Source organism: Polistes fuscatus, unplaced genomic scaffold (genome assembly GCF_010416935.1).
Source record: "Polistes fuscatus isolate 324 unplaced genomic scaffold, CU_Pfus_HIC Scaffold1, whole genome shotgun sequence".
In the NCBI taxonomy this organism is placed as follows: domain Eukaryota; kingdom Metazoa; phylum Arthropoda; class Insecta; order Hymenoptera; family Vespidae; genus Polistes; species Polistes fuscatus.
In genome coordinates this window covers 17,241,635-17,263,538 of record NW_025112997.1, presented here as the reverse complement: position 1 = coordinate 17,263,538, position 21,904 = coordinate 17,241,635, and the positions used below count along the sequence as shown (strand labels likewise).

Below are 21,904 nucleotides of genomic sequence, written 5' to 3'. Positions count from 1 at the left end.
CTAGCTGCTGATCTCGAATCGGCCACAGTGTTCCTCCACTACGACCACCACCCTCTGCTCTCTCACTCACTCACTCTCTCTCTCTCTCTCTCTTTCTCTCTCGCAGCACATGGACCAAATATAACCACCACGATAATCCACGTCAAGCTGTGTGCTACTCACCAGGGCAAAATATGGATCCACCTTAACAAATATAGACGAAGATATTTCTGGATCAGCTGAAAAGCAGCCGATCAATCCGGCTGATGAGTGGGTGTCTCCGAATTTCTCGACGACAACATACCAACGTAAGAACGAAAGTACGAACGAACACCTGCCTTATTTGTCTCCTAGGCGCCCAAAGTTCATACTTTAGTTTAAAGTACCAAAGAAGAGATCGTAAAAATAGATCAGCGCAACATTTTTCAATTAATTTATCGATCAACATCGAGAAAACAAAATGAAAAAGAAAATGAAGAAAAAAAAAAAGAAAAAAGACAACGACGCGTGACATAATTTTTAATGTTTAAATTTTTATATACGTAATACTCTACAGGTTACGCGTAAGATTTTCGGTTTTAGTAATTTTGTATATGAATCATTAGAATGAATGGAATATGTAAATAATAGTATCATATACCGTTTTTGTTTCTAAGCCAGGAAAACAACTTTCCTTCTATCATTTTTCCTCTCATTCTTACTCGTTAATACCGATATACATGAAAGAAACTCGTTCGGGAGCTTAAACCGTGTGCGAATTTTACGAGAAAATCTTCAAAGTACCTGACATTATATATCAACACGCGAGTTATAATTTTGTAAGATATAGCGACAAGCGGGACATCGGGTAACGTCGTTGCCGAGAGATGGTATGAATCGACGGCCTGGCAATGATCCATCTTTTTAAGTGAAAACCCCTTTAATAAATGTCAGGGAAGGCCTATTTAATTGATGTTTCCGCACCTTCTGAGTTTTACGAGCTTAACACGAGAGCGTAGGTGAAGATTATTTTGACAAAAAAGAAAGAAAATAGTACGAAACGTTACAAAATAACCTTCGGAGAGTTGATGATAATCGGATGATTATTAACGATAAGCCAATTATTTTGTTTAGGAGGGGGCGTGGCTTACCAGGTTCAGAAGCGACATAACTGACATAACAACTGCCATCTTTGCGATCTTTGTAATCGATTTGCGCTTTGCTAGGACCCTCGACGGAAACCGCCAATGCACCAGCACCAGCTTCCCTCGTCCAGATGTTAAACTCGCACGGTTCACCTTGTTCGCCCCTTTCCAATCCAGGACCACCAGCGTGGACCCTGTGAGCTCCGCCGTCCCTCAATGGGCCAACCGTGAATTGGAAAGGTGAGCCCGGAATGTGTATCTCCTTGTAACGAACCGAAACCGTGTGGACGCCTAATTCCTTGGGTACAAATGCGACAGCGTAAAGACCATCCTCGACTTCTTTGATCTCAGCATCCTCGGTGATTCCACCCGGGGAAGTAACAGTAGCAGCAAGATCGAAACACGTTATACCTGGCATCTTGAAGGTCAGTTTGCATTGACTACCAACTTCGGTTATTGGCACAGCTTCCCTTTGCCTTTGGATTTTCTCTCTCTGACGATTGCTACCTTCTCCGGTAACTTTAACCGCGAACGGTGAACCGTCCACGTGGTGATCGGCAAATTTCAGATTGACTATGTAAATACCAGGCTCGGTGGGCTTGTAAAACATGTTCAACGTGCCGTCCTCGTTGTCCTTGCACTGAATCTCAACCTTGCTAGGACCCTCGACCGAAAGTGACAAACCACCGAAACCAGCGTTTCTCGTGTCAACCGAAAACGTATTCTCGACGTGAGTCTTGCCTTCCTTCAACGCTGCACCCGTTACTTTGACCTTTTTAGCGTCACCAACTTCACGATCCTTAACCTCGATTTTGAATGGCGAATTTGGTATGTGTTTCCCCATTCGTTTGACGGATACTGCATGGGAACCAGCCTCGCGTGGTGTGAATGAAACGCAAACGTTATCGCTAGGTAATTTCTTCAAGAAACATGGCTCCTCCAAACCGCTCGGTGCTATGATCGACGCGTTCAATGATCTTATATCAGCGTCGGGAACTTTTCCAGGTAATTGAACCTCGCTACAGGATCCCACAGATATCTGATTTCTCTTACGACCTTCTCCTACAAATTTCATTATTGTTAATCAATTATTATTATCGATTTCAAGTATTTCTACACGGGTGAATTAAGTTAACAATTTATTTGTATCATTTTGAAAAATACTTTTACTCGATTAATTGTCATAATTATTACTACCAAAGTAATGGGAAAATTATTTAATAAGATACACTTTATTAAATGATGTTATTATTTAATAAAATATATATATTATAATAATTTCATTAAAATTACCTGTAATTTTGGCGACGTACGGGCTACCCTTGATATGCTTGTCACCAAACTTAACAGTGATTTTATATTCCCCAGGTGCGGTTGGTAAATAAGAAACCGAAACTGTGCCATCTTTGTTATCATGAAAAGATATTTCAGCTTTGCTGGGACCTTCCACGGCCAACGACAATCCTCCTGCTCCAGCACCTTTCGTAGATATCGTAAAGTTTCCTGGTTCACCGCAGACACCGTAAATCAGGCCAGGGCCGTAAGCTGTTACGTAACCACTTGCCAAAGAATCTACGTGGAATTTGAATGGTGATCCTATCGACGAAACCAACCAAAAAAAAAGAAAAACGAAAATAAATTTATTAATAAAAAATAATAACAACGCGAATATTACAATCGTGTTAATTAATTGATTAATGAATTAATTTACCTTGCACATGTTCCCCGTTAAATTTAACGTAAATCTCATGAAGACCTTCCTCCCTTGGCTCGTATTTTATGGATACAGTGCCATCGTGATTATCCTCGATGACTGGCTTGTCCACGTTACCGCTCGGCATTTTTACTTCGGCTGAAAACAATTGGCGATCACAATTTTATTTTTTATTATTATTATTATTATTAATAATCAAAGACAATTCTTATAGGAAATAATGCTTAGCATTAATTAATTAATTAGTTATTTGAATTTTATTATTAAATTTGAATTTTAATTAATTGAAAGTTAACAAAAAGATGAACAAATCTAACATGAAATGGGATAAGATTAAATTTGATTTCGTATTATTTGATCGTAATCAAATAGAAAAACCTTTTCTAGAGGTAACGTAGAAAAGACTCTGGAAAATGAGCGGGGCAAAATCAAGTCCAGGACCGGGCACCTCTTTCACGTTTTTATCAATTTTCCCATAACAAATTGGTCTCTCGGGTTTATCGAATTCGCTACAGGAACAATTTTTCAACCATGCTCTGTAAAACGTCGACACCTCCTCCCACGTGGTTTCTACTTCCTCGATTTCTTGTTCCCAAACCATTTCCAATGAATTTTTTATTCTTTTTCTTCTTTTTACTTATTACTTTAACACTCGATCGAAACACCAATCGGATAACGAAACGAATAAACTTTCATAAATGTTTGCACCCTCGATCCGAGATCAAACGGATCACGCGAGGATTGACAACAATTCTCGAGAGTCTCCAGTATGTTGATATTGATTGATCTTTAATATTTAAAAAAACAAAAAAAAAACAAAAATCCTTAACCTATCCTCTGCTTTTATAAATAATAATCTTAATAAATAAATCCACCGATTTTCTAACGAGAAATATATATTTATGTATATGCACAATTTGTTGCTTTCAGTCTTATTCTAAATTCGGAAAGATAACGAACGATTAATACTTGTTTCTTTATATCGAACTAAAAAACAATAAATAATTTCAATATTTCATAGAATCAAAAATAGAAGCTATTGTAATATATTTTTTTTCTCTTTTAATTATATCGAAACAATCGAGAAAACGATACGAAAAAACAAACGAATCGGATTGGTAGAATTGTTGATTATCGATGATACGAAGTTAAACACGCGTTATTTGTATTTATTTAAACAATACGAATGAATATAATTAAATTTCGCGTAATGATAAGAGAGAAAGAGTAAAAAGAAAGAAAAAGGAGACAGAGAGAGAGAGAGAGACAAAGAGAGAGAGACACGCAAAAAAAATTCTAGCGTTCTCGTAATATGTTTTTTTTCGTATGAGTTTGCTGTTGCTGCTACTGGAAGCAGGCAAAAGACAAAAAAAGAAAAATATATATCTATATATATATATTTATAATAAGGTCGAAGTTATAGCAAGAATTCAATCGACCACACGAAAAGGCATCTCTTGCAAGACTGAGAAGACCGCAGCTGCCAAAGTTACTCGAGAGCCGGGACGATGGCAGCCTGATCTGTTCCCGGGAAACCTTTTTTTTTTTCTTTTTTCGTTTTTTTCTTCTTTTTTTTCTTTTTTTTTCCAGTATATACCCACCACCAACACCACCACCACCACCACCACCCCAGCTAACAGGAGACGCACGATTTTATATCCCTCACTGAGAGGGACACAAACAACATCGTCCAACGTCTATCAAATTTCTCCCTCTCCTAATCCTAAACCTTCCACTAGTAACACTTTTCTCATACCACCACCCAACTACCCATCACCAATCATATGTTTTCATTTAGATCCCCCCCCTACAGCCCCATTCTCTCTCGTCATTCTATCTCACTACACTTCTCCTTCCCTTCTCTCCTTTTATCCGGGTCTTCTCCACTTCGTTTTCTCCACTATTCCGAAAAGACAATTTTTTTTTTTTGCCAAATTTCATTCGACGTTTATATATTTCTTTTTTGTTTTTTTTTTCTTTTGCTGTATCTATTATAAATGATAATAATAGATCGGTAGAAACAAATTTATATATAGGTTGGATAAATATTGTATTGGATAATTCTCCAAAATTGTTGTTTAGAACGTTTTTAGAGATCAATGAAATATTATTCGACTATTATATTTTTTCTGTATCCGTTATAAATGATATTAGATAATAATAGATCGGTAGAAACAAATTTATATATAGGTTGGATATATATTATATGTTGGATAATTTTCCAAAATTGTTGTTTAGAACGTTTTTAAAGATCAATGAAATTTTATTCGACTATTATATATTTTTTCTGCATCCATCATAAATGATTAGATAATAATAGATCAGTAGAAACAAATTTATATATAGGTTGGATAAATATTGTATTGGATAATTCTCCAAAATTGTTGTTTAGAACGTTTTTAAAGATCAATGAAATTTTATTCGACTGTTTTATATTTTTTCTGCATCCATCATAAATGATTAGATAATAATAGATCGGTAGAAACAAATTTATATATAGGTTGGATAAATATTGTGTTGGATAATTCTCCAAAATTGTTGTTTAGAACGTTTTTAAAGATCAATGAAATTTTATTCGACTATTATATATTTTTTCTGTATCCATCATAAATGATTAGATAATAATAGATCGGTAGAAACAAATTTATATATAGGTTGGATAAATATTGTATGTTGGATAATTCTCCAAAATTGTTGTTTTTAACGTTTTTAAAGATCAATGAAATATTATTTGAATCTCATATATTATTTTGTATCCGTTATAAATGATATTAGATAATAATAGATTTCTAAAAACAAATTTATATATTATAGGTTGAATAAATATTATATTGGATATTTTATATAATTCTTCAGATCAATGAAATTTTATTCGATTCTCATACGTTTTTTGTAATCTATTATAAATAATTAAATAATAATAAATTATTAAAACTTAATGTAAGAACTCTAAACAAACATAAAGTAAATGTAAAATTGTTGAAATATTTTCCAAAAATATTATTCGTACGTTTTCAGATACCAATAAAATTTCATTCGACTCCTATACATTGTTTGATCGAATAGATATAAATAAATTACTAAAACATAATATAACAAATTAACATTGTATAAAATTATTAAATATCTTCCAAAAATATTTTCCAAACATTTCTAAAAATCAATAAAATTTCATTCAACTCCTATACATTTTTTATTGGAATCCATTAAAAATGATTAAATATATCAATAAATTACTACAACAAATTATTTCAACAATTGATTCTAATAATTTTTCATTCAACAACAGATCGAACGCAACAAATTATCGCAGATAAAATAATAAACGTTAAACGTGTTTACACAAATCAACATATGTAAATAAAATTACAATTAATACATTTACCCCTTCTCCCTCCTCCTCCCCCCGATGAAAATATGAAAAAATTTGAAAAAAATAAGAAAAAAATCAGACTAATTTATATAAGTAAAAAGATAATTGGAGAATTCCGGCAAGATTTGGCGTGCGATATGTTCAAACCTCTTTGCTGGCTCTTTTTCCACGAGGTGAAGGAAGTAGTCAAACAACCAACCAACCAACCGATCATCCGTTCGCATAACCGGGGTACGCGCCAAAGGCAACACGAATAAGTGAAATAGTCACCCTGTTTCATCTGACTGATTGCGGACAACCGTTAACCCCCCTCCCTTCTTCCCCGTTAAACTACTAGAACGTTGTTAAATTACTCACGAAAAACATCTCTCGTACATTGATTACAAACTTCGATAACTCTAATCCAACAATCTAACGTTGAAAGATATACAAGAGAAAATTTCAATCATATTTGCGTATTCTTTAAAATTACCTGTCGTTAATTAAATTCAATTTTTATGATTAACGAGTTTCTTACAGTTTTGATAATATTTAATACTCGTAGAAATGATTTATTATGTTAAAAGTATTAAATGTAGGTTTGATTGAATTATCATAATTTATTATTATTCGATCGAATTTTTATAAATATTAATACGTTAAAATATTATTTACTGTATATTATTTGTGTTTGGTTTTTTTATTAATTTAAAATATATTTTTATTTAACATTTAAAACAGTGAAAGCAAAGTTGTACACCTAATGTAAAAAAACAAATCGTTCAACCAAAATTTCTAATATTTCTTTTTTAAAGATCTTGCAATAAAAATTTAACACATTGAATCTAAAAATTGATTAAATTTTCCTAACTTCAAAAAAATATCAACGCATTAATTGTCATCCTATTTTTGTTGCTATAACTAAAATTTGTAATCGTAGTTTTCAAAGTATACAAAAAATATTTTAATTAATTTTGAAAAAGAAAGAAAATAACCAATAACTTTTACAATATTCTACCCATTAAAAACTACTTTCTCGTTTATCAAATAATGATTTATGAATCGTTATTTTCGTGTTAAAAATTCTTTAGAATAAAATATTTACGCTTACTCGTTCGTATAGTGAGTTAATGTTACGTTGAAAGAATTACTTTAGCTAGGCTAACTAAATATTTTTGGTGAGAAAGAAAAAAGAGAAAAAGAAAAGAGGAAGAGGAAGAAGAAAATAAAAATTCATCTCTTCTAACTCAAAGTAACAAAGTATGCTGCCCCCCCCTCCCTCCCCTTACCCCCCCCCCCACCACCACCATTTCCTCTGACCGTACTTTTACGAGCAAATCTTTTGGCGCCGTTACCTACGTCACGCGGGGGAAAGAAAATAAAAAAAAAAGAAGAAAAGAGAAATAAAAAAGATAAGTCGGTGAATTCTTGCAAATATTCGAAAAGGGAACCCCCCCTTCTTATAATGGCCTCGTAAATATCTTTAGAAAGCTCGCTAAGATATTTTCGGGGATCGTGTCTTACAGTATATAAAGTAAAATTACGATGAGATATCCTAAGGACACCCTTTTTTCCCCCACCACCACCACCACCACCACCACCACTAACACCACCTTACATATATAATTCTTACTATCTTTGCTTATCTAAGATAGTTTATAATTAAAATTTTAAATATTTTTTCACGCTTAATTGTACGAGCAACAACAACAACAACAATAAAAAAGATATTATTTGGATAAATAAATTTTTATGATCATTATAAAAATATAATCTTTCGTGTATTATTAAACGAATAATTAAAATGTTAGAATGCATTTTTAAGATCCTAGTATCTAAAAAGTATTGAAATTACTTGTACGATGATTATAATAAAAATAATCTGATTGATTTATCTCTTACAAAATGTATATTTAATGAATTTTCTAATAAAATCTTAACGATTCGAAATATGGCGAATTGTTACGTAGAACATTTATTTTAAAGCTAATAAAAATATGCACGCGAAATATTCGAGATATTAAACCTTGAACCAAAGTATCTTCCAAGCACACGACCAATTCATTTTTAATACGGATCTTAACTAAATTTAAATATGTGAGAGAGAATTATCGTTAACAGAAAACTGATAGTAAAAAATAAAAAAAAAGAAAATAAATAATTAATCGAGACGAAAAACTTGAACCAAAATATCTTCCGAGCATATTATCCATTAATTTTTAATAACATTTAAATCAAATTTAAATATAAAAAATTATCACACACACGCATTGTCGAAAAACTAATAATAAAAAATACCATAACCTTGATTCAAAGCATACTTTAATAAAATTAACTGAAAATAAATTAAAATTTAATAAAAAAAAAAAAGAAAAGAAGGAAGGAACAATGAACATTAAGAAAAATGAATAACAATCCAACAATAAAAAAAACAAACCAATTGAAATGACTAAATAAACGCAATAACTTAACCTAAATTCTAAATAGAAGATAGCAACCAATGGGAGGGACGATGACCATTTGCATCATCATGGAAGAATTTACAAAATGGCCGAAAAATACGGTTCGATAACCGAGGAGAATTATTCGATGAACTACTTGCGCAGACGAAAACTTTTCGATCTAAACGGTTTTGTAGGAAATACAAGATGACCCAGAAAATAGGAAAAAGTAACGAGAAGAAGAAGAAGAAAAAAAGAAAAAGGAGAAGAAGAAGAAGAAGAAAAAAAAACAAAAAGGAAAAGGAGTAGGCGGAGGTGAAGGAGAATAAGATGGAGGTTTAAGACGAGGAAGTGGAGAGGAGGGGATTGATCTTTTTATGGATTTCCGTCGACGACGCCGGAGGTTTGGTTTTTGGAGCATCTTCGAGCCCGCGCATCCGAAGCCACTTAATCATCCAATATTATATCACCCACTAGCATTTCCGACGCATCATCGAGTACCCTCCTTTACGTATAACGTTCCTCCAGTTCCCTCTTCCACCTCCACCACCTCCTCCAGCTCTTCTTTCCTCTTTATCCTCTAATGCCACCGTATTTTTGGCCAAATGGCGGAAACAACCGCAACGTTTTTAACAAACGTAATTCATCAAATCTCAAATATTCTTTTCTTTTTTCCTTTATTTTCTTTTTTTTAATTTATCACGATTTTCTTTTTTTTTCTTTTTTAGATTGAAAAAGAAGAAGTAATTGGATTTCTCTTGTTTTTGGGTGGGGTGGGGGTAAGGTTTGTCAACATATACCGAATCATTGATAAACTTTGCTACGATTTTGTTTAGGTTGAAAAATAGAATTATTAAATTAATTAATTATTAATTAATTAAATTTAATTATTAATTATTTTAATAAAAGATTTATATATATATATAATATATCTTCCACGTCAATTATTTTTTCATCAACACACCGTATCCTTTAATAAACATCTGTAGTATTTTATTTTACTTTGAGAATAGATAATTACGAATAAAAAACTATAGTGTTTTTCTTTTTTCTATCTTCAGATTTTACTAACGGTATCAAATTATTGATTTCAAATAATTTAAGGGAAGATTTTGAATTGAGCACGTCATATATTTTTCCATCAACAAAATCGTATCGTTCGAATAATTTTGTTTACCGTGAGAAAAGATAATTACTGACAAAAGTATAGTGATTTCTTTTTTATCCTCTAGGTTACTATATATTACAGGTATTATTATTGAATAAGAATTAATTTATAAGGAAGATTTTGTCTGTCAGCGTCTGTCAACTGTTTTCTTACGTTCGTTGATAAACTTTTAAAGAATTTTCTTATCGATGATATTATATCGATTAATATATCGATTTGGTCATAGATTTTGAAGAATGTTACTTATGTTTACGAGTAAAATTTTAACGATATAAATATTTTACACAAATAAATACGCTCTAGTAAGAAAATAGATTTAGATTTCTAAATAAATCTTAGATATAGATTTAGTTAAAATCATTGCATCTCATTCAGTCTTGGCATTCATGTCACGAAATCGAGTATTTTTGAAGAATGTTGTTTACGTTAGAGAAAAATAAACAAAATGAAATAATATTCGTTCGGATGGATTTTTAAACACCTTCCAGATTAACCCTTATTTAAAAACTCAATATATATATATATATATATATAAAAGAAAAAAAATTTAATAAATTCTTTATAAAGATAATCAAATTTCCCAAGTTTCCGAAAGTGTCCTGATTTTAAAAATTAAAACGTATAAAAAAAATAAAATTTGTATTACGTAGATGAAGAAAAAAAATGGTTTCCTTTCAAAACAAAAGCTTGTAATTAAAATTAATAGGAATTAAACGAAATTCAAAGTATGATATATCAGTTATAATTATAGTCGAATAAGAAGTCGATAATTTTCATCGTGTCACACGCTCGTAATTTAGCTTATGGTCCTTTAACAAAATTCAGAACGACCAGCATGAAAACCTGTCGCGTCCATCAAGTACCACTACTACTATTTTACTACTATGTCGTGAGTTAACAGGCGTACAAATCATTAATGAGGATAAAATTTGGTAGACACGAGTAAGGACTACAAGTACGTATCCAAAATACTTGGACATGATCCAAACCATATTATTCATGATTTCGAGAATTCGATGATTTATCGGGTTCCATTAGAATTGACAAATATTTTCTATTTGAAATCAAATGAATAATAACAATAAATAATCGATAATTAATACTCGTTGAAAATTACTAACACATTTTTTTGTCTTTATATTATTCCAAGTATAAATTCACGATTGTATTATACTGCGATCATTTATATTGTTTACTTAATAATACTTGTAGAAATATTTAAATAAATTATATAAAATACTCGTAGAAAATTACGAATTAATTTTTTGTCGTTATATTATTCGAGTAAATTCACGATTTTACTTAAATTTACGTAAATTTACGATTGTCACTGCGACAATTTATATTGTTCATTTAATAATACTTGTAGAAATATTTAAATAAATAGTATAAAATACTCGTATACAAAATTACGAACACATTTTTTTTCGTTATATTATTCGAAGTATAAATTCACGATTGTATTATACCGCAACAATTTATATTGTTCATTTAATAATACTTGTAGAAATATTTAGATAAATTATATAAAATACTCGTAGAAATTACAAACAAAATTTTTGTCGTTAAATTATTCGAGAAGTATAAATTCACGATTGTATTATACCGAGACAATTTATATTGTTCATTTAATAATACTTGTAAAAATATTTAAATAAATTGTATAAAATACTCGTAGAAAATTACAAACAAAATTTTTGTCGTTAAATTATTCGAGAAGTATAAATTCACGATTGTATTATACCGAGACAATTTATATTGTTCATTTAATAATACTTGTAGAAATATTTAAATAAATTGTATAAAATACTCGTAGAAAATTGCGAACAAATTTTTCGTCGTTATATTATTCGAAGTATAAATTCACGATTTTATTATACTAAGACAATTAATATTATTCATTTAATCAGTTAATAAACAAAATGATTATCGATGAAATTAATTAATTTTGTTATATTACATATTTATTCATATTATACAATTTTCCTCGGAATAATATGCTTTTGAATACATGCCAAACAACGATCATTCTTGTTTTACGTTTTTAAATGACCGACTATTAAACACCTTGGAGATTATTTCGCGATTTCGAACAAACGATGTTTTTGTTACAATGGAACGTTCTATCTATTATTCAAAGGACTGATTCGTGTGAAGTATTTTTTCCTTGTGTTTTTTTTTTTTATAAAAATATAATGAGACTCTATAATCCAATTTAAACAATCATCGTTAGGAGAACGTCAAAACATTGGAAGGTAAAATTAAACAGTGTAGAAATACTTGAAATTGTTCGTTCTGATCGCGATCAATTCGATGACAGGGATGATCTAACGTTTATGCGTTAGTCTTCCCCCGAATGAGAATCATTCGTTTTGGCTACGTCAACGATATCGTTTAAATAAACTTATTTGCAAAAGAATTTTCTTGTCTCTTTATTTTGATTGGACGGATACGAAAAAAAGAAAAAAAAAAGAAAAAAAAAGAAAAAAAAAAAAGAAAAAAAAGAAAAAAAAAGAAAAAAAATTCTACGGGAAGATCTTTTTTTAATCTTTTTTTTTTTAACTTATTTGCAAAAGAATTTTCTTGTCTCTTTATTTTGATTGGACGGATACAAAAAAAAAGAAAAAAAAGAAAAAAAAATTCTACGGGAAGATCTTTTTTTAATCTTTTTTTTTTTTTCGTTTACCTTCCTCTTCTCGTTTATATTTTATTATTATTATTATCGTCCGTTTTAGTTTTCTATTTTCGATATTTTTTTTTCCCCCCATATTTTTTTGTCGAAGAATAAAATTGGAATTTTTTTTTCTTTTTCAAAATTAAGGTAATTGTTTTTTTTTCTCTTATTACATAAATATAAAAATATAAAATGTATTTATATATATGAGATATTGTAAAAATATGTATATACTTACATGTAACTGTACCACTGGCCAATGGCAAGGGGATACTGTTCAATCGTATTAAGTTGAAATTTTTCTTTGATAAATTTTGTTGATTGGTCGAACTCTTTGTGGTAACCGTTGAACTCTCCTGTATACTAGTAGTACTACGTTGTTCAACAACGTGTTGCTCTTGCCTTTGTCGAGATTTCCTGCCACGATGAGTTTTGTGTGTACTGTGTTCCCGATATTCTTCCGATGCCTAAAACAATAATAATAAATCGTATTATCGTTCTAAAACACTAAATTATAACATTACAACATATTTCTATGATATTAAACAAATTGAAATACACGTTGCAAATTAATGAAACATTACAAATGTTCCTTTTAGAAAAATATTTACCCAAATTTGTTTCTAAATCTTAAAATAATACAACAATTTATATCATCGTTGGAATTAAAATAAGAAAAATATTCAAATGAGTTTAAAACTCGAATGATCGAGGTTGGAAATTTTTTCTTGAAAATTTTCCCACACAAAATCAGTAAATTTAGAATTAGCCTAACATTTAGGATGTGAAAAAAGTAATTTAATTATATCGAAATAGAATGATCACGAATTTATGAGATTCGAAGTTTCCTTAGAAATGTTGTCCTCGCATTTATCTGATACTTAAATAATAGAATCGAATTATAATGAAATTTAAGGGTTAGACAATATTTCGATGATACTAAAATTAATACAAATGTAAAAGCTTTTTTTTTTTCTTTTTTTTTTGCCGATAAACATTTAGTTAATTCTTGAACGATGATCAAGAAATTCTATGGATCGCGTTTGCGAAAAAGGGGAACGAGGAATTTCCGGAATCAAGAGGCGATGGTGCACGACACCACACACACACAAACACACATACACAGCTCATTACGAAAGAATTTACGTATTTCTAGGCTGGTACTAAGCCAAACTGTGCAGCGTGTATAGAATTATTATGTAACTACGTCAGAATTCTTGCAAAATCTTAATCACGTGGTTTATTCGACTATAGAAAATGTTAAAGTATAATTTAACGGATTTGCGGACGCGACCAACTTTTTTGCGCATCATGATACCTCCAAGCAAGAATTCATCATTATCTTCTTCTTCTTCTTTACAAAAAAAACAAAAAAAAAGATAAAAAAAATATCCAACAATCTTCTCAATAAATCTAATCGATTTTTCTCCAAAAACAACATATTTTTCTTCGTCGAATAAAATTTCGATAGAAAATAAAATAGAATAAGAAATTATTATACCATAATACAAAATTTTAACCCAATGATTCAAATTTATATCGACACTAATTCTATCAATCGATAATATTGATTATTATATTATATATTAAAAAAAAAAAAAGAAAAAAAATAAGACTGCGGTGTAATAAAAACACATGGATCGTAAGAAATGAAACAACAAAAAAAGAAAAAGAAAAAGGAAAAAAATGACAAATGACAATACAATAGAAATCACTGTACCTTGACAGATCTAAATCCTTCAATTAAATATAATCATAAATGTAATAATTATAATAAGAACGATCTAATGTTACCAAACTCACGTATCGTTGCTAACTGACTGACTGATTTTCAGGCACAATGCTAAATTCGATGTTACCATAATAGATATCTAGCCCCCACCTACGTACAATCAAAAAGGATAAAGGGAAATAAAGCCGGGTGGGAAAAATTAAAAAACGACCAATGAATGACATTGTTAGAATGGTGTCCGTGAACTAAACTCGACGAATGAGAAGAAAGTGATCGGCACTGGCCAATCATTTTATTAATCCAAACCAATCATTAATTGTAACAGGGAAACACATTTAAGCAAAATTTGATGAAAAACATATCCAACCTCGCGTCATTTTTTGGTCCTACCACGAGAAAATAAGAAAAAATTAAAATAAGAAACTCGCCTAACGTGAGGGGACGAAGGAAAATGAAGGGGGGGTTACTTAAATGAGTTCAAGTTGAAAAAAAGAGATGAAGGGGGGTTGAAAATAATCGCAATCGTACATAACCTCGTTCATTATTTCTACTCATACTTATCTTATCGTAAAAAAAAATAAAAATAAAATTCGTCGAGAAGGAAGAAGGAAGGAAAACTCGCGTAATCGGGCGGGGTTCGCCTAAACGAGGTAAAAAGTTGAAAAAAGATAGGGTTTGGAAGAAGAAGGGGGGGTTGGAAAATAATCTAGCATAGTCCTGTTACTTTAAGGTTTAATAACGCTCGGGTGTTACGAAGATAAACAGAGTGAAACGGGAAATGAAGATGATGATGATGACGATGATGATGATGATGATGAAAGCATAATAATCCAGTATCAAAGTCCGGGGTTGTGAATTACGAATTCACCGTTGAGTTTAAATTAAACTCTCCTTCTCGGTAGCATTAATTCACGGTCCATTTCTCTCTCTCTCTTTCTCTCTCTCTCTGTTTCGTTCTCTTTAGTCCACCCACCACCACCACCACGACCAACGAACGGCGAACGTTGCTTGCTTATAAATTTGGGAAAGGGAGACGCATTCGTATACTCGAAATAGTTTATGAGGTCGCGACGATGCACCACCACCAACCACCAACGGATTGAATTTCAACATTTCGTTATAGGTTTTTTCCATCCTATTCTTATCGATTATTAATTCAATATTTTTGTTCATTTAAACGTAAGAAGAGAGAGAGAGAGAGAAAGTGAGAAGAAACAAACTCAGAGAAAAAAGAAACAATATTTTCGTAAGTATAATTTACTGTTGTGCTTATGATAAATTTCTTTTTCTTCTTTTTGTTTTTTGCTTTATTTCTTCTTTTATTTTTTTTTTTTTTTGTTATTTTATACGATATAAATTTGAAGGAAAATGTTTAAGAACTTGTTTTTTTCTATAGAATAAAATTAATTGAAACGGTGGATGGGTGGTTCAGCAAGAACGTAATCAAAAGTAATCATGAAAATTTTTACCTTATTTTTTATTCGTTTTTGACATTAATGATAAATTTATTTAATTTATTTACCACCGCTTACTTCTCACCCCCGACCCCCACCCCGCCCCTACAATCCCGGTTGTTATTTTGCGATTTAATTTTCATCGATTCCAAATGATAAACCCAGTATGTGATTCGAGACACGTAATTAAAAACAAATTATATAAATTATTTCGTATTATTATCACACAATCGAATGTAATTAATTATTTCAATTAATTTCTTCTAGATTATATCATTTATTCTAATATAATTATAGTAAAAATTCTTCCTACGTAATGTATGTCATTGGAAACACGTAATTAATAACAATTAAATAAACTATTAATTAACAATTAATTAACAAATACTTTTATTTAATTTTATTATCTATCAAATCGAATAATTATTTATGTCAATTTCATTTCTCTTATTATGTCATCTGAACCGAATTAATTCTAAAAAAAAATTTGTAAAGAATTTTTTATCGGTTTAAAAGACATACGTTAGAGAGTAGGTGTATGGTTTCCTATACGTAATTTATGTCATTGGAAACACGTAATTAATAACAATAAATAAACTATTAATTAACAATTAATTAACAAATACTTTTCATTTTATATTATTATCTATCAAATCGAATAATTATTTATGTCAATTCATTTCTTTTATTATATCACTTGAACCGAATTAATTCTAAAAAAAAATTTGTAAAGAATTTTCTATCGGTTTAAAAAGTCATACGTTAGAGAGTAGGTGTATGGTTTCCTATAAGTAATGTATGTCATTGGAAACACGTAATTAATAACAAATAAATAAACTATTAATTAACAAATACTTTTTATTTAATTTTATTATCTATCAAATCGAATAATTATTTATGTCAATTCATTTCTTTTATTATATCACTTAAACCGAATTAATTCTAAAAAAAAATTTGTAAAGATTTTTCTATCGGTTTAAAAAGACATACGTTAGAGAGTAGGTGTATGGTTTCCTATACGTAATGTATGTCATTGAAAACACGTAATTAATAACAATTAAATAAACTATTAATTAACAATTAATTAACAAATACTTTTCATTTTATATTATCTATCAAATCGAATAATTATTTATGTCAATTCATTTCTTTTATATCACTTGAACCGAATTAATTCTAAAAAAAAATTCGTAAGAATTTTCTATCGGTTTAAAAAGACATACGTTAGAGAGTAGGTGTATGGTTTCCTATACGTAATGTATGTCATTGGAAACACGTAATTAATAACAATTAAATAAACTATTAATTAACAATTAATTAACAAATACTTTTTATTTAATTTTATTATCTATCAAATCGAATAATTATTTATGTCAATTTCATTTCTTTTATTATATCATCTGAACCGAATTAATTCTAAAAAAAAATTCGTAAGAATTTTCTATCGGTTTAAAAAGACATACGTTAGAGAGTAGGTGTATGGTTTCCTATACGTAATGTATGTCATTGGAAACACGTAATTAATAACAATTAAATAAAATATTAATTAACAATTAATTAGCAAATAATTTTTATTTAATTTTACTATCTATCAAATCGAATAATTATTTATGTCAATTCATTTCTTTTATTATATCACTTGAACCGAATTAATTCTAAAAAAAAAAATTCGTAAGAATTTCTATCGGTTTAAAAAGACATACGTTAGAGAGTAGGTGTATGGTTTGAAAGCTCATAATCAAAAACGACCATCAATCTCTCTCTCTCTCTCTTTCTCTCTCTCTCTGTCTACGAAGTACTTTCAATTTTGGTTTCCATGCATGTTCGTTAATGAAACCGGGCGGAACATCATGCTTGCTCGAGCTTGACACATGCCGAAACGTTTAAATCAACGACTTCCAGTCCTCGTTCAACAAAATCCCTTCCCCTCCCTTCTCTTTCCTTCCCTTCCCATCCCTCATCTACTCCTCTCTCTCTCTCTTTCGCACATTATTTTTTTTTCTATCTTGGTAGAACGAAACGAGCTGAGGGAAAATGGGGAAGAAGAGAGAGTAGTATAAATGTGAAATTATTTTCAACTGTTTGATACTTCAGTTACTGAAATCAACGAATCCTGTGTTGTCGTGTGTGGGGGAAAGGGGGAGGGGGCTTGTTAATAGAAGTTTGTTAAACAAAAAGTTTAGATAACTAGATCAACGTATTTGTGTGTGTGTGTTTGAGTATGTGCGTATTTGAGTGTGTGTGTGTGTGTTTATACGACTAAGAGATTTATTGCATTAACGCATACACCTTACGATTATTATTCTTTACGATAAGAATACATATTATGCGTTTTGATAATCTATGCAGTTTAAATTTCTTTATTGTTTTCTCGATGAGTTACGTTTAATCTTATGACAGTCTGTTTCTACTTATAGAGGCTGACCATACCGTTGTTACTTTCTACTTGTTCTCATATAATTCTATTTCTAATCATATTTTTATATAATCATCTAATATCTATATTTATTATAACGCTCTATTAATAATAATTTGTAGAATATCGAAAATATATATATATATATATATATGATTAATTAAAATGTGAATTAAGTAAATTATTAACGTAAGTTTTGTGTTTTTGTAAATACTTAATTTATATTATTTTTAATTCGACATGTCTCACCACCCCGAATCGAAATCAAATTCTGATTTAATAATTTACGTTATAATATTTAAATAATAATAATAATAATATCACACACTTTTTGTACCTTTTTTTTACTCTTCAGAAATAGAAAAATACAAAAATAAAAATTAAAAAGCAAAGTTAACAAAAGGGGTCGAATCTATTTTGTGTTATTAACAAAATGTGTATTACATAATACGAATAAGAAGAAAAAAACAAGAAAAAACAAAATACAATATTTTTACTAATTTATTTCTTTAATCATAGAAAAGAAAGAAAAAGAAATATTAAATTAGATAATAAAATTTTTCGATAATGATATAACTAAAAATATAATTCGTATATTTAACTTTGAAGAATTAAGACAAATTCTCAAATCTAACATAATTCTAACGTTCTCATCAATAATAATAATTATTGCTATCTTTTAACGATCAAAAACGTATCTTCTCGTTTGACGATTAACAAAATCGTTGAACTATCTCATATTTGAAATCATGCTGGACAACTCAACTTACAAACTCACACACACATACACATATACACACATACATGCCTGATCATACACACGAGAGAAAGGTAGAAAGAGATAGAAGAAGATGCAACAGGTATTGCAAACGATAGTAGAACGGGACGAAGGATGAAGGATAAAAGATGCATTTGAAATCAAATAAAACGAGAATATTTAGGGATGAACCAAAAAGTTCGCACATTTATTGTATTGAAACTTTACTTTGAAACTGCATAATAATAGGATGGGGGGGAGGAGGAATTGTTTTTGTAAAATTTACTTTGGAAATATTAATAAAAGAAATCACACGAAAACTTTTGGTTCACCCTAATAAAAGAGAAAAAAAGAAAACAAAATGACGGAATGTGAGACAGAGAAAGAAAAATGAGAGAGTGAATGAGAAGAGTGAGTGAGTGAGTGAGTGAGTGAGAATGATTTTTACTTGATAGAATATTTAACGTTGATGTTAAACGCGTTGACAGGATATTTTGTACGATGTTACGACGATGAAGAAAATAATATGTTGAATAATATTATCGAACACTTTGGTGCGATCACGATGAGTCTTCGGAGTGGACTGTTTCTCTGGAGACTACACGATAATATCCTGTGTGCTCCTACGTATTGCCTCTATAGTTAGAAACACCTCGCCCCACTAAGTCCCTCCTCCTCTTATTCTAACATCGAATGATCAAGAGGAACCAAGAAAATCGAAACAAACGTCGAGAGAGAGAGAGAAAGAGAGATTATCACATAATTTATCCAATTATTTTCTGTGTCTTTTATTTACCAATTTATGTTCACTTTTAGTTTACTTTTTTTTACTTAGAATTAGAATTAACATTAGAATTGTTTGATAGAGAGATTTGTTTAATTTTCTTTTTGTTAATAATAAAATAAATATGCCTTGATTAATAATGGTAATAGGATCTTTTGTTTTATTGATATTAAAATTATTTTTTTTTTATTATTTTTTTTATATATTTTATATATTTTATTATATTTTATATTTATTTATTATATATTATATTTTATTATATTTTTATTATTTTTTTTATATATTTTATATATTTTCGTAATATTATTACGTTGGCAATTAAATTTTTGTCATATTTTTTTTGTTTAAATTTTAACCAAGGGAGAATAATACTTTATTAATTAATTTGTTGTTCATTTTCATTGCAAAAAAGAAACGGCGGAAATTTTGTTGCTAATTCAATATTTAAGTTAATTTTTGTTTAACCGATTAATTGAACTCGTTGTTATTTTTAATTCTTCATTCGTGCGGTTATTTTTATTGTATTTTTTGCAATATTATTTAATTAATCTTTACGATTATTTTGTTGATTAATTATTAATATATAAATGTACGTGTAAATATTTATTTTTTGTAATTATTAATCAAAGAATAATTTTCAATGTTTAAACAACACGTTAATAGATCGTAAATATTTACTATTACGTTTATTGGTTTAGACCAATTTTCTAATCGCGAAAATGATAATTTCGTTTTTTCGCGCGTAATCGATGTCATTGTATCTTTTATTACCCGTCAAAAGGTTTTGCCAACGACAACACGTGAGAAAATTTTACTTTCGTCTGCTACTTAAAATCTTACTATAAGTCTTACCTGAATGCAAAATTTTCCCTATGAAATAGTTACATCTTACAAATTTCATAATCCGTTCAACATTTACATTTTTCTGCACATTAAAATTCGCGTACGAGGTAAATTTGATTTCTCACTTTTTTTCTCATCTTCATCTTACTTTTTTTTTTCCTTTTTTTCTTCAGAAGGTACGACATACGTCATTTGACGCAAATCAAATTTTGGGTATGAATAATTCAAAATTATTGTGTTATACGATAACGTGCATTAATACGATCGAGAAATGAATTTTGTTATTTTAAATACAATTTGGTATAACGAAAATAAAAAGAATTGATAACAATTCGACACAATTAAAATTCTTATTTTAATAGAAAAATTTGTTTAAATTAATCAAACATGATTATAGTAATTGCTTACCGTAAATGTATAAAGTCCTTCTGGAACAGGTTGTCCTCCGAATTTGATATTAAGCGTGTAATCACCAGCATCAGCTACCGTGTAATAAATGTTGACAGTACCATCACCGTTATCTTCGATATCGATGTCTACCACTTCACTGAAAAATAATATAAACAAACGTGATAATATATCGTTAATTATTAAAATATTAAATGACATATAAACGAGTATTGTATCGATGATATAAAACCATTTACATTTAATTTTGTAAACTTATATTTCATTCAATTTTGCAAAATTATATATTATAAAATATAGTATTATTATAAAAAAAAAAAGATCAAAACCGGTATAAGTAAAATTTCTAAATTTCAACTGTTATATGAATATACGAGCGTGATGTTGTTTTATCGTAAAAAAAAATTTTCCATAAGTATTTTGACTTTAATATTTTTAAAAACTACGCAAACAAATAGGAAGAAGTTTTGTTTATTGGTAAAAAAGAAAATATTAAATTAAATAATAAATTTAACACACACACACACCTTAATATTGTTTCGTAATTATTTAACGTTATATTTTCGATATTTTATTTATATTTCATTTAAATGGATTGATATTTGTCTTTCGGCAGATTATTGCAAACAGTTGACTCGACACAAGGATAAAGAAATTTCATTAGAACGATAAAGATATCGATTCTAGGAACGAAACATAAGTGAAAACAGTTGGCAAGATCGAAAGAGGTATACGAAGCATTTGATATGGCGCATGACTAATGCTTCAACAGGTGGACATTGTAAGATTTCATTAATCAACGTCAAAATACTTTCTAGCTTGTACTATAGAGCTTTGAATTTGCCGATGAAAAAATTCATCTTGCGAAAGTAACACCGAAGAATGAACTATAACAGTAAACAAATGCTACATTATTTTGTGTGTATAATAACACAAGTTTTCTATAATTTTAAATTGAATATATTTATAATTAAAACAAACTAAACATTGATTTTGATTTTTCTAAATAAAATTACACAATAACGACTACTTTTAATAATAATTTATAATTAATTTCT

General features: G+C 29.4%; 1 protein-coding gene across 1 annotated transcript in view; it reads right to left on the bottom strand.

Annotated features, from left to right (window-relative positions):
- The window catches only part of LOC122526120 (filamin-A-like), a 46,641-nt gene that overhangs the window by 3,013 nt on the left and 21,724 nt on the right, over nt 1-21,904 (bottom strand). Inside the window, 5 exon segments of the mRNA XM_043649307.1 lie at nt 1,110-2,165; nt 2,397-2,699; nt 2,815-2,955; nt 12,691-12,919; nt 20,847-20,985. Of these exon segments, the coding sequence (XP_043505242.1) occupies nt 1,110-2,165; nt 2,397-2,699; nt 2,815-2,955; nt 12,691-12,919; nt 20,847-20,985 (1,868 nt within the window).